At 43.4% G+C, this 14,285-nt stretch overlaps 1 protein-coding gene across 2 annotated transcripts; it reads right to left on the bottom strand.

Annotated features, from left to right (window-relative positions):
• Window positions 1-7,744: 7,744 nt before the first annotated feature.
• On the bottom strand, window positions 7,745-10,815 carry LOC127777234 (uncharacterized). 2 transcript variants are annotated; one of them, XM_052303794.1, is made up of 10 exons: window positions 10,629-10,815; window positions 10,433-10,510; window positions 10,279-10,350; window positions 10,132-10,196; window positions 9,952-10,054; window positions 9,796-9,846; window positions 9,135-9,288; window positions 8,634-8,778; window positions 8,415-8,520; window positions 7,745-8,292 (listed from the first exon to the last, which is right to left on the bottom strand). In XM_052303794.1, the coding sequence occupies exons 1-10, from the start codon at window positions 10,771-10,773 to the stop codon at window positions 8,144-8,146; spliced, it is 1,068 nt and encodes a 355-aa protein (XP_052159754.1). In that variant the 5' UTR covers window positions 10,774-10,815; the 3' UTR covers window positions 7,745-8,143. The 2 variants fall into 2 exon arrangements, with proteins under 2 accessions (XP_052159754.1, XP_052159755.1); XM_052303795.1 differs by having other exon boundaries at window positions 7,746-8,292; window positions 10,439-10,510; window positions 10,629-10,814.
• Window positions 10,816-14,285: the final 3,470 nt, after the last annotated feature.

The following is a 14,285-nucleotide window of genomic DNA, read 5'->3' as shown; positions in this document are numbered from 1 at the left end:
ATCTGACTAGATTACTGAGCTACTATCTTGTTATGATAAGAATTTGAAAGAACTTGGCTGCTCCATTTTCTGCAAGATTTCTGCATCTGTGGCCAGCAATGGCTCCGGGTGCCACACTCTTTCGCATCAGTTCTCTGCTTGTACGCCTCATTTCTTACTGTAATGACAAACTAAAGCACTAACAAACAAAAGGCATTAGCAAAGACAAGATTATGTACAGAACTCTTCAATGCTAAAAATGTACGTTTAGCAGAAAAAAAAAGAGAGTATAATAGGTTTGCACTTGGACTCGATTACATGAGCATGGAAACACCTGTTTAAATTACTAATTAATTAGCTCAAATTAAAGATTGTGTTCCCATGAGCAGCTGACAAAGCCTGAATCCTCAAAGTAAAGCTTGTACCTAGTTCCAACTCCCAATGAATACGAGGCTATGAGCAAAGTACAATGGATGGCCTGAGACAACATTGTCATACATAGTACTGACAAAAGATAAAAGAGCCAAGGTATCTCCATCTTGTGCAGTGTTCTTTGTTGGAGAAATAGGTTAATATTTATTACTAAGATGGTATTATTGGGGCCTTCACATAAAGAGGAACAAATAACAGTGACAATATAATGACACTCGTCACAGTCATCGACTATGCTAAGGATGAAATATCTAGTTTTCCAAATAGGCAAACAGTTGCAGAGTCTCTGTTCAGGTTACAGCTTCCAAATTGACGACCCATTGTGATGGTGAAGCTTTGTCCTTATACAGTTCAGTTCCTGTCAAAGTTCAGAAGTCTCACAGAAACAAGAGACATTGCTTCACAAGATTGACATGCTTGAATCGATAAAATTGCAGCACAAGAACTCCAGATCCACTTTGCTTCGAGGTTCAGCCGTTCAGGAGGACAAAAAGAAACAGCAATGGGCGCTCTCACTGGCCCTGCAAATGACTAGACATGATAGAGTGATAGAGAACGATCGTGTCTTGGATCTGCGAATCACTGGATCGGACAGTCACTGCTACTTGCTTAATCTTCTGTTATTCAGTTCAGTCAAGGTTGCGTCTTGATCTCTGAATCCTTGGTTATTTGCTTGCAAGGACGATGGACTTTGCTCGTCAGAAACTTCTCTCAAACGAGAGGATATGGCTAATTTCGAGAAAATAAAAGAGAGAAACGATTTCGTGGAAAGATACAGGTACTTAGAATTTGTCAAATGACAGGCAGCAAAACCGTAAAAAATAAAAGGGGGGGCTTACGACAATTCTTTAGCAATTCCGTCTTGGATTTAGATGTGGAAATTTTGTGTTTGTTTGAATAAGTTGAAGATTAATCACTCGCCGTATTATACTCGATCCCGATCTTTTATTATCCCCGACACATACATCTCGATCGCAGCACGTTCCACTCCGGCTCGGAGATAGAGTACGTACGTAAGTAAAATGGAGGAAACTACATACGAACACCCGATTCCAAAATAAAAAATAAAAAATCAGATGGTTAAATGCTTCGGTTGATTACCGGTGAAACATTCAGTTATATGTGGTGAAATGAAAAACCAGGCATTGACACATTTAAAATATTTTTTGAAACATAGTGGAAACACCCGATGAAGCATGTCACTATCACATATAAAACAAGAAGTTTTAACGGTTTAAAACATATATGATATCTTGTTTTCTTTTATCAGAAAATAATTATGTGATATCTTGTTATAAAGATTTAATTACAACTAGTGCAATGGTGTGTTCGGATCGTAGATCGGATAAATAGAATAGGAGAAAAAGTATTTTGAATATCGTTATATGCATGCATATATGGAGTGGAGAGAGAGAGAGTAAGGGCCCGTTTGTTAGAGCTCCAACTCAATTTAACTTCAGGAGTTGGGTCTGGAGTGGAGTTGTAGAGCTGCCTAAACCCAGCTCCACATTTCTAGTTCATTTTGTGAGATAGCTCTACCTAGCTCCACTCTCATTTTATGTGGAGCTGAAATTGTTTGGCTGGGCTCTAGCTCCAGGAGAGGTGATGCTGGAGCTGTGCCAAACAGACCCTAAGTAGCGTGACACGAGAAAGAGTAAGGGTAGGTAGTTGTGTAGCTTTGTTAGCCACCGCTAGCGGTGAAACATTATGTTGTCCATGATGTAAAAAAAATCAACTATTGAAACATTTTTTTTTTGGAAACATAGTGGAAAAACAAGTTGAAACATGTTGCTATCCCGTGTGAAACTTAGTTTGAACAGTGTGGAACATATATTTTTTTCATCAGAACATAATTATTTGATCTCTTGTTGTAAATATTTAATTACAACGAATACAACAATATGCTTAGATGGTAGATCTGACGAGTAGTTTATAAGAAATATTATTTTTAAAATTAATATATACATTCATGCATGAATAGAGTAGATAGTTAGTAGATGGTTGCATCGATTGACCGATCCATAGTTTTCTTTTAAGTAAAACCTAATTTTAAAAATTAGATTTCTTATGTGAAAATCTTGCTTAAACGGTTCTTCTAAAGGTGTATCTAAAAATTAGAATCATTTTCTTCTCCTTTCTCACTCTCTACAAGTCAGAAGAAGCTCTCGCTCTTAATTTCAACTCTACAAAAGGAGGAGGCGACACGTGGAGAGAGTTTGCGCGTGGCGAGGGAATGGGTAAAGGGATAAACATGACTACCTAGTGCATGGTAGCACGATTACGCTAACCAGCGACCCACGCGCTTTCCAAAAATAGAACTTGCATCTTTCTTCAAAAGGAAACCTCACGACCATCCCATACGCTCATTTCTAAGAATAAAAAAAACGCACCGCACGCCCCAAATTTCCTCACATGGGCCAACCCAAAGCCCACCACAACTAGCACCTTTGGCTCCCCTGAGAACTAGCACCACCATTTCCAGCAATAAAAAAAGATAGCGAAGCCCACGGCACCTTCGCCTCTCCAAAAACCAGTGTTGCCATTATAGTCAGAAAACAGAACTGAAGTAAGGAAGAAGAAGGCATGGAATACCCAAAATCAAATAAAAAGGTGATCCCAAAAAATTTTCATGTAATTTACATCCCACATTTAATAGATCTAGATCAGGTTCGCCAAAAGAAGAAACACAAAACAAGAATTAAACACACAAGTAGTTCATAGAAAAATAAAGCACCAACGAGTGCCACAGATACTAAAAGCAACATGCTGCATCGACCCCCTAAAAATCTAGTTCCAAATTTCATATCCTTTTCTACAACAAGCTGCATGTAAAAATGTGAAAAAGAAAAATAAGTCTATACTTAAAACGACTATACATAAAGTTACTTCTCGGGCATATAAAAGTTACTTGCTAGAAACATGTAAGTTTAAACTTATGCTCATTTGGCATCTCTTACATGATTACTTATTTGTACTAGCACACGTATATCAGAAACATGTATAATAACATGGAGAAATTTAAGGTTCCATATCCAATTCTTTTCAATTCAAAAGTTCCTTTTCAGACATATAGGAGTTACTTACTAGTAACACGTAATTTACTTTTGAAGGTTCCATACCCAAGTTCTTTCAATTCGAAAGTTATGCACAATCGATTACAAAAAGCTTGGTAATTTAAATAGTTACTTTTTAGACATATAAAAGTTACTTACTAGTAACTTTTAGGAAACATATAAAAGTTACTTACTAGTTCAAAAGCCCGTTGTCGTCTCTGCTACAGCTGAAGCCCGCAACCGCGGAATCCCATCGCGGCCACCGCTCGTCGCTGTTGTAGCAGAAGTCGTCAGTCGCTGCTTCATCAGAATTTTAGGAGGAAACAATCACTACCCTCCCCTTCTTCGTCGTGATTTGTGGAGTAAAACTGCTACATCCATCTACCTCTTCACCACAATGAGGGGAAATAGCCGAAACCTACCGCAGTCTTCACCTCCTCTGCCGCGATGGGATGAAACTGCCACAACCTCCACCTTCCCTTGCCGCGATGGGACAAAACCGTCATAGCCTCCGCCCCTCTCTCTCTCTCTCTCGATTCCCATAATTTGAACAGTGGCGAATGAATGAGGACGAAAACGAACGGCTTAGATGGGAATGTCAATGATGCGTGGTGGGAACAACTGGGACAACGACGCGTGAATGGACGGCTATCGAACACGTCACGCTATAGAATGTAACCGAGAGCGCTCTCGATTTAGATTTCCCCATTTTTTTTATATATACATAACGTTGGTAGTGATGAGTGGATCCACCTTTTATTATTGGGAGTTGATTTAACATATCTCCTAGAGATAAAAATCTGGTTACACCATAAAATCGAATTAGAAATCTAAAAACTAAATTTTAGAGATATTTGTGGGTATCTGTTAGCCATGCTCACGATCGGTTGGTCGACAGCGCGCGCCCATAAATCCAACGACGCGCCGTCGGTGGCGGCGGCACAAACCGCACAACCACAGCGATCAGCTCTCTCCCAGCCTCGACGTCGAACCTCGTCTCGCCGGATTAATTCAGCTAGCCGCCGCGCGCCGGCCGAGGCGCCGACCGACGACGACCGCGACCGGCGACCAGCCATGCATTGCCATCACTGCCCAGTGCCGATGATCCTCTTCGACTAAGCAGCAGTAACAATCTCGAGCTCGTCGTCGTCGTCGTCGTCGTCGTCCGTACGCCGGCCGCTAGTTCAGAAGCCGAAGCCCGCCGCCACCGCCGCCGCCGCCGCCAACGGCGATGATGATGCCGCCTGCAAGGTACGTATAGCACGCAACGCATCCGATGTCAACCACATTATTGCACTAATTAAGCGCTATGGATCGATTTTTGATTTGAGAACTAATGCGATCTCGTTATTGTGTGTGTGTGTGTTTTCCCATCTTTGGTGCAGTGTGCGTTGATAACCGTCGGGATCGTCTGCGTCGTCGCCATCGTGGCCATCTTCATTATCTTTTTGTGATCGATCCAGCCTTTTTTGTCAAATGGACCAACATGCATGGCTACGAGTTAATAATGGAAGTCAAGTTATGATCAGTAGCTAGCTAGGATCAATATAGTAGAGATTTCAACGGTTTCCATGTAATTTCCCATTATATAAGATGGTTCGTGTAGTTTTGCTTTTGAAATATCGCGTCATAATTGATTTTATTATTCAATGGAGGCCAACGGGCTAGGAGAACCAGTACATATACTGTTCTAGAGTAATTTTACTTTGTACATGACAAGTAATGAGAGGTGTTACATTGTTTTGGGAAAAAAACGAATTAACCCCTAAACTATTGCAAAAGACCAAATTATCCCATAAATTATAAAAATCAGACATCATGACTTTCTAATCAGATGAATAACCCCCTAACTCAATCCGAAGTGAGTTTAATCTAACATGGCCCCTAACTCAATCCGAAGTGAGTGTTGGGGAGGAGGGGGAGAAGCAGCGGCAGCGCTGCCTCATCGAGCTCGCTCTCTACAGCCTCACTTCGAAGGCAATGGAGGAAACGCTCACCGGGGGCTGCCTTGTCGAGCTCGAGCTCTATAACCTCCTTGTGCCGGAGGTCAAGAAGGAGACGCGCTAGCAGCCACCTCCTTATTTCTTAAGCTCAAGCTGTCACCCCAAATAAATAATACTTCTATTGGTTTTTTTAATAAAACGAACGATAAAAATCATGTCTAGAAGTCAATAGCGTAATATATTTTAAAATGGAATTATTAGTTTCAATAGATTTTCAGCTTTAATTTTTGGAGAATTTGCAAAAGAAAAAGCACCCCATAAATCACTTGAAGTTTGACATTTCATCACATAATTCATTTTCTTATAAATGTTTGTTGACCTACTCAGTTTTGTTGCAAAAACCACTCTAGTGTACATGTGTTTTAGCCAAATGAACATTAAATTATGAGTCGTTAATATTGTCTTTATCAAAATTAAATACTTCTAGAGTATAGTCTTGGACACTTTTTTGGAGAGCTTAAATGTTGTCGCGTTGAGTTTTGTTGTATGCGAAAAAAAAGTTCAATGAAACGTGAAGAATAAATGCAAGCAGTTGGAAAGATGGACTCGTGTAGCTTAGCTTGTGGTAGCTCTGTATTAGTTATAACGGATCGATTTGGTTAAACACGTGCACACTAGGCTGATTTTTTTTTTGAAACCTTAGCCAGCTTAGCTGGTTTTATATTTCAGAAGATAAGCACTGTACAAATGTCACCAAAGGTGACGAGGGGAAAGACAGGGGGGAGAAGAGTAGAAAAAAAGGAAAATTACAACAGAGGATGAGATGTTAAGGCGCTATTCTCGCAAGATTTTTTGCCCCACATGCCGACCATGTATGTATTTCATCCACTATTCTTGCCATTAGTTGAGGGATTTGAAGTTATTTATCTTTGAAAACTCATCTATTCCTCTCGCACCAGATTTCCTAACTCAAGAGCATGTGCAGTGAGTGCATCCCCTTACTTTGACATTTGCTTTGTTGCTTTGTTCTTGATTCCCACCAGTTAACTAGACTCTCGTCCGGGTTGTGCAACAAAACTAAATAAGTGGTTAGGATTTTGCAACAAAAATAACTTATGGGATGAAATGTCAAACTTCGAGCGACTTATGGAGTGTTCTTTTACAAATTTCTCTTAACTTCTTCGTAATGCCGCCCCTAGTCGCATACAGATAGAATACATCTTGCAAGCACGGCAGTAAATCCATCATCCATCGATCGACGCCATAAGTAAATCGTCTCCAACTCTAAGTCGATCGATCGATCGATATATCTCGCCAACAGGTTAACTTAAACCCAACACGAAAACACCGAAAAAAAAACCCACGAACCCTTTGCATCGATCTACCAACAAATCATCATCCGGATTCCAGCCATGGACGACATGCATCACCATCATCATCATCATCACCACCACCACCACCACTATCACCACCACCACACCCAGCCGCCGCATCATCACCATAATCACCATCACCACCACCACCACGGTCACCATCACCATCATCACCAGCAGCAGCAACAGCAGTGGATTGTCGCCAAGATTCTCAAAGAAACCAACCCACCGTCGTCGTCGGTGGCGGTGACGGTGGACACAGCGGCGGCGGCGCCACTCCTGGAGCCCAAGCCCGACACCGGCAACCTCAGCGATCTGGTAAGTACTCCCTCCATCTAAAAGCAAAAAGACCAACTCTGGATTTCCATATCCAACGTTTAACCGTTCGTCTTATATGAAACTTTTTTATAATTAGTATTTGTATTGTTGTTAGATGATAAAACATTATTAATACTTTATGCGCGACTTATCTTTTTAATTTTTTTCATAATTTTTTCAAATAAGACGGACGGTCAAATGTTGGATACAGAAACCCATGATTTGTCTATTTTTGGGACGGAGGGACGCATCTGTAGGTATCTATAGTTAGGTTATTTTTTTGATCAAACGATGAGGTGGGGGGGGGGGGGTTGATCAAACGATGGATGAATTGATCGACCTGTGTTGATCTGCTCGTGGTTGTAGGATTCTGCGGTTGGAACCTGCGCATGCTTCGCCGTCATGGTGATCATCATCCTACTGGTCTTTTACGCGTTATTAAAGTAGGGGAGAATGGGAGATCTCTGGATAAATTTGTTCTTTTACATGAGAACTCGAAATAAAATATGCTGTGGATTCTTGTTCTCCTGCTTTCTGTGTCTGTGTGATCAGTCTGCAAGCTTGATGACAAAAGGGAGAAATAACATATCACTCTCTTCTTTTGTTTATGATATGCGGATGCCATATGCAATACAGGTCTTGTTTAGATCCAAAAAATTTTAGCCAAAAACGTCACATCAAATGTTTGAACACATACATGGGACATTAAATGTGAGAAAAAAACCAATTGCACAGTTTGCATATAAATTGCGAGACGAATCTTTTAAACAAATTACGCCATGATTTGCCATGATTTGATAATGTGATGCTAAAGTAAACATTTGCTAATGATAGATTAATTAGGCTTAATAAATTCGTCTCGCGGTTTACATGCGGAATCTATAGTTTGTTTTGTTATTAGTCTACGTTTAATACTTCAAATGTATATCCGTATACTTCAAAAACTTTACACCCAAAGAACTAAACACACCCACAGTTATACAAACATGCAAAAATGCATTGTAGTGGTACATTAAAAAGCGGGTAATTTCTGTAAAAGACATTGCTATTCTGGATTTGGGTTGTACATTATCTTCCACATCTCCAAATCTTTGCCCCTGTCATATTCTCTGATGTACTGAGGAACCTCTGCAAGGTCCATCTGCTCTCCAACAAAATCTGGTCTACATGAATTATCATCCAGAGCTCCGCTTTCTGCGAACAAAAGATTGTGAAAAATGAAAGACTGAGTACTGTGGAATGAACACAGACAATTGAGATCCTGATACCAATTCTACGTATTCTTAGCTGATCAAAATGCTTTGCAAACAACCTACCATCCTGAACCGTGAAGAAACTTCGGAAGTGCTTGTAACCATTGGCTACAACATCTAGTTCGTCCATACTGAAGTTATATCTCTTCTCCAGGGTCAAGTACAATACCTACCAGATACAAAGGAGAATACCAAGTCTTCAGCATGGAGAGGAGAAACATCTTATCTTAGGGTTTTTGTCAAATTTTAAGAAAAAATGACGGTAACCGGATAAACCGATACCTTCTCAGCACCATGAGACATCAGTTTCTTTGCTATGCTGAAAAACAGATCAGTCAGATCGTCACTGTAAATAACATCCGCAGCAAATAGTGTTGTAGCTTTCTCAGCCGCCTCGATTTCACTTGTATACCATAAGTATTTTGAACTGCATTGGAAAAACCGTTTTACTTAGGCATCAATCATTAAAAAAAATTTTGTATCTCAAACAGCATTGGAGAACATGTTCCTAACCAATGCTGAGGGTATGTTCACCAAAAACATAAAACATGCAAAAGCGTATTACACAAAGAAGTGTAGAAAAACTCCCATGTCTTTGTACACAACAATGTACTAATCCTGCAAGTTTTACATGAATTTTTAATTAACCAAAAGTTGTGAAGACGCACATGACTATCAGATACTCGCATTCACATTTTTACATGAATTCGTGGTAGATAACGCATATTATGATGTATGAAAATTTGTATAAGTGGGAATAGTTGGTGTAGAAGCAGAAATAACCTTGGATCAGATGAATCACATTTAAACACAGGTGGAGGCCATGACATTTTCCAATCCAGTTCCCGCACACAGGCTTTAGCTTCATCAAACTTTAGCATGCTTGAGTTAAGTTGGACATTAGCCAAGCAGTTATCGAGGATATCAGAGCCCCTATCTGATCATTTGCAATGATGAATATGCCGAAATGTTATCAAGATTTTAACATTACCAAATTACAGGTGTCATGCAAAACTAACCTTTTATATATCAAGGAAAGGTTACTAAGACTAAGGAAAACAGTAAGTAATACTCCTGCTGGGTTATTTACCTTATCTTAGTAGCAAAATTGAGTCAAATAATGCAAGACAATGAACACTAAATAAGACTTTGAGCTTCATAGATTGAAACTGAGTATAAGGATTAGAATTGGAATTGCATTCTTAGACTAATTAGATCCATGTATAGTAGAGGAAATTTTGATTTATGCGGTCGCACATGAACTGAATTCTCATTTGAACCAAATTCTGTTATATAGTTTTGCCATTTCAATTAACCCTGTTTGTCAGATATACGGATCAAATTATACCTACTGGATTGATGTGGAACATGCAACTGGACAAAAGGTAAAACTCTAAAACGAACAACTCTACAGAATCGGACTCGAGAAGGCCTAACTACCTACCTGTAATGAAGATTTTCTTAGCAACTCGAGCTAGTGCCAACCCTACCAAACCTGGCAAACATTCATGATTGTAGAGGATCACTAAATTAGTAACAAATGACACATAAATCATGATTCTGGGAACACTTTTTGACTAATTTCACATCGACTAATCACCTGTCCCAGCACCGATCTCTATGGCAGTAACACCATTAAACTCAGACGATGTAAAGCTCTTATGCAATACAAAATCAGTTAATAGCAATGCCGCCTTCCAAACCTGTGAACCAACAACAAACGTGATCGTAAACAAAAAGGAAGACGAAAAGGAATTACAAAAGCAGCATTTTCTCAGACCTGGAGACCAACGCTCCTAAGAGAGGAGGTGATACCATGCTGAACAGTGAGCACATGATCACTCCCTGCAAGCCAATGGTCAGATTAACTGCACAAACCACCAATTTCGGCAAGACAGAATGCAGTTAAAAATAACAAATGCCTCACTGCCTCTGTTCCTTCTCCTGTCAAGAACGAGATCCCCGTCCTCATCCACGGTAACAGCGTCAGGCGAACCACCTTCCCAACAAAGCCAAGAATCAGTTCAAGCAAGCACCACCTTTCAGTCCTCTACACCATAGCAAGAAACAGCCCCACGCACGCTCACAAGAACTGCTCGACGCCGCGACCTGCTCGCGCACACCGCTACATTCTCCGCCGTCGCTGCCCGCAGATGGCCCTGCAAACATCGAATCGAACTAAACCATGGCTCTTCCATCCACCCCCCACATCGGGTTGCGCCCAAGAAGGCGGTGCAGGCAAGGTGTTCGACGGAATGCGCGAGACCGGGCTGTTACCTAGCGGGCGGGAGGAGAAGCTGAAGCGGGAGACGTAGAGCCCGGAGAAGCGGGGCGGGCATCCCAGGTGCACCTCGCTCATCACCTGCTCCTCCTCCTCCTCCTCCTCCTCCGCTCCTCCTCCTCTTCCATCTCCGGTCTCCATTGCCGCCTTGCAGTTTCGCTCTGGTGGAGTGGAGGAGTAGACGCCGCGAGCCTACGAAGAGGAAAGCTCGTGGGCCTAATGGGCCGGAAATATCTACTACACCTTTAAGGAAAAAGTCCACTTTAACTCCCTTAAATATACACCGAATCTAATTCGTACCCCTCAACCAGAAAACCGGTTAGGATGACTCCCCCAATTACTAAAACCGGTACAAATTGACTCCCTAAGTGGTTTTTGAGGGTGGTTTTGCTGACGTGGCATGCTGACTTGGTCTATTGTGCTGACGTGTCAGCCCAGTCACCAAAATACAGATGAGGCCCATATGTAAGTGATAGGAGAAAATATAAAAAGCATAGGGCCTACTTGTCAGCCATCTTCTCCCTCTCTATCATTTCCCCCAAATCCCCCAAAAAGAAACAGCAGAGCAAGCGGGCGAGGAAGCCGAGCGCGTAGTTGCTGTGTGGGCACTGCACCGCACGTTGTCGCAGGTGTAGACGAGGGTGTGGTTGTTGCTGCTCAGCATCAGCTCTGGCTCGCTCCTCTCCTGGTACTGTGCCGCCGCGTCGCCGGACCCGGACGGCCCCGCCAGCGGCCTCGCGCCCGGCAGCGACAGGTCCGGCAAGCACTTCGCCGACCGCTTGCTCCCGAACCGCCCCGGCGCTGCCGCTGCTGCCGGCTTGAGCGTGCCCCTGCCACGAATGAGCCGGTAGATTCTGAGGTCCGCCAATAGCGGCTCCATGTCGGCGTCGAGCAGGATGTTGCTCGGCCGGACGTTGCCGCACGAACTTCTTGTCGTGGAGGAAGGCCAGCCCTCTCGCCATGCCGCGGGCGATGCGTCGTCGTTGTCGATCCTGCGCACCGCCAGCACGGCGCCGTCGTCCAGCACCGCCATGTACACGATGCTGCTGCCCGCCGCGCCCAGGATGTACACCGACGCCTTCAGTAGCGTCTCCATCTCCACCGCGCCGCCGCCGCCACCGTCCTTGGCCCCATGTCGTCCGTCTTGGCGGCGAAGGACGCCGACGTGTCAGTCACCTCCTCCGTGTCGTCGCTCTCGTCTCCGGCACTGCACCGGCGCCGCGCACGGCAAGAATTATACCATTTCTCCCCTCGTCGAGTGTACAAGAACTCCGCGGCGTGTAAAGGGACAACTCCGGCGCCCTCCCGATGACCTTGACCTTGGCCGGCGCCGGTAGCCGCATCCAGCACCCGAACTTCCCACGCCGCCGCCGCCACTACGGCGGCGGCGGAGTGTTAACAACATCGCATCAACATGGAGGTGGAGCTGTACTGCCACGGCAGCCGCACCCGGCACCCGATCTTCCTACCGCTGCCGTCGCCATCGCCTCGCTGTAGGATACGCGACAGGAGCGGCCGCGGCGACTGGCAGCTCTCGATGCCGCCGCTCCGCCCGGCCTTCACGCCGGCCTTCTCCACCCACCGCCGCCCCACGGTTTCACGGCTTCGCGCACTCCCTTGGAGCCCTCCACTCTGCTCCCTCGCAAGCTCTCCGTGCCCTCGGCAAGCTCTCCGCGCTGCTCGCCGACGGGAAGAGAAAGAGAGAGATAAGGGAGAAAGAGGGAGGCATAAAGGTTGGAAAGAGAATGACATGTGGACCCCACAAGTCAGTGGATCCTATTATAATTTTTGTGTGTGAATGACAAATTGGTCCCACATATATATTTTTAAATCTAATCTTACATCAGTGCCACGTCAACGCCACGTGGGACGAAGACCAAGTCAACACCGCCACGTCAGCAAAACCGCCCTTGAAACCGCCGAGGGAGTCTATTTGTACCGGTTTTAGTAAAATGGGGAGTCATCCTAACCGGTTTTCTGGTTGAGGGGTACAAATTAGATTCGGTATACATTAAGGGAGTCAAAGTGGACTTTTTCCCACCTTTAAACCCTAGATTTTTAATGGGCTTTTGTATTGGGCCATAAATCATCTCGGAACCGAATCGTGTTTGTGAGAGTTGGATTGGGGTACGTGTTGAGTGAAAACCCCAAAAAAGAAAAAAAGGGAACGGGAAAGCGGCGAGCGTGCGCGGCGGCGGCGGCGGCGGCCGCGGAAGAGAAGCTGGACCCGACTGTCCTCGCTCCTCCTCCGGAAGGGTCAGTCTGCTCTTCTCAGTTCTCTCTCCGCCCCCGTTTTGCGAACGAAGCATATTTCACGGCAATGTCGCTAACGGAGAAGCGAACCATCGTCAGGTGGTAGGTGTGATTTGGGTGTAATGGAAGAGAAAGGGTGTGAGTTCTTCGGGAATTCTTCGCGTTAGCAAAACTAGCTGATAAAATGGTGTGCAGTAATGCAGTATCAAGCCCTCCCAACTGTTGATCCTTATCTCTATCAATTTGTTCAAGCCTGAAAAGTTTCAAGCACAGTTTCATTAGGTGTGTTTCTATTGTATGCTTTGTAACTGGTTGGATGAACATAGTTACATAGTGTTGATTGCTGATTGTGTTAACAAGTGCTGAGTGCGTACATGCCAATTTTGTCAGAAATTATTCTCTTCTAGTACATCTGCTAGTCTCACTTTGTGGAATTACCCGTTGTATTAAGGCTTGCTCTGTCTGTGGCTACTTTTTTGGAAACCAAAATAATGTCTGGTGGTTGACTCATCTGTACTCTTTTCAACAAATGTTTAATTTTATGCGTAAATGTAAAATTTGTAATACATGCGGATGCGGACCATGCGGTACACCATTTCTTTCCTTCTAGTACCCTGTTTTCTGTAGCTCCATGAACATTTGATCATTATGTCTTCCTATTCTGGCATTCATAGCAACAATGATCTTAACACTGTTGGTCTATGAAAATTATGGCATCTTCTGACTTTGATCTGTGCAGCCTAACTGCAATCTCTTCCCATGCTATACTCTTGCAGATCAGGATGAGAGGCAAAGATCATAGGAGACAGTGTGCTCGACGGAGGATACAGGATACTGATCCTTGAAAGTTATATATATGCCCCTGATCAAACAGCATTAGGAATATGAAGAACCAAAGGCTGTGGCTTTGCCATAGCACCATCTCGACAGCTTCCTGTCGTTGTAAGCAAGAAACAATTTGTAACTTTATGTACTTCCCCCATCTTAATGAAATTTGGTGGCCGTTCCTTCGGCCGACCCGGCAAAAAAAAAAAAGAGAACCAAAGGCTGCACAAGGCACGTTTTTAGACAGTATAATTAACGTGCTTCTCTCCCAAGCAAAGATCAAGGAGGGAGGTCATACTTGTTGTCTACCTGGCGCACGAATGCACCGAGTTCTTATCAGAACATTGGGCTTTAGATTTTATCACCACCCTTAGCTTGGGAGCTTTCCTTTTCCTTCCCCTTGCTGTTATCAAAACCCTTTCTATTCTATTAATATACTAGGCAAAACACCTGCCTATTTTTTGAAGAAAAAGAATTAATATGCTTGCAGCGAGTGAGAATGGTTCTAATTAGTTCTTTTTTATTTTACAGTAAAAATGGAAAGCATTATATGTGATTAAAAATATTTGGGTTTT

This window comes from Oryza glaberrima, chromosome 6 (assembly GCF_000147395.1).
Source record: "Oryza glaberrima chromosome 6, OglaRS2, whole genome shotgun sequence".
Lineage (NCBI taxonomy): Eukaryota > Viridiplantae > Streptophyta > Magnoliopsida > Poales > Poaceae > Oryza > Oryza glaberrima.
The sequence above is the reverse complement of the archived record's forward strand: the minus strand, read 5'-3'. Positions and strand labels throughout refer to the sequence as shown.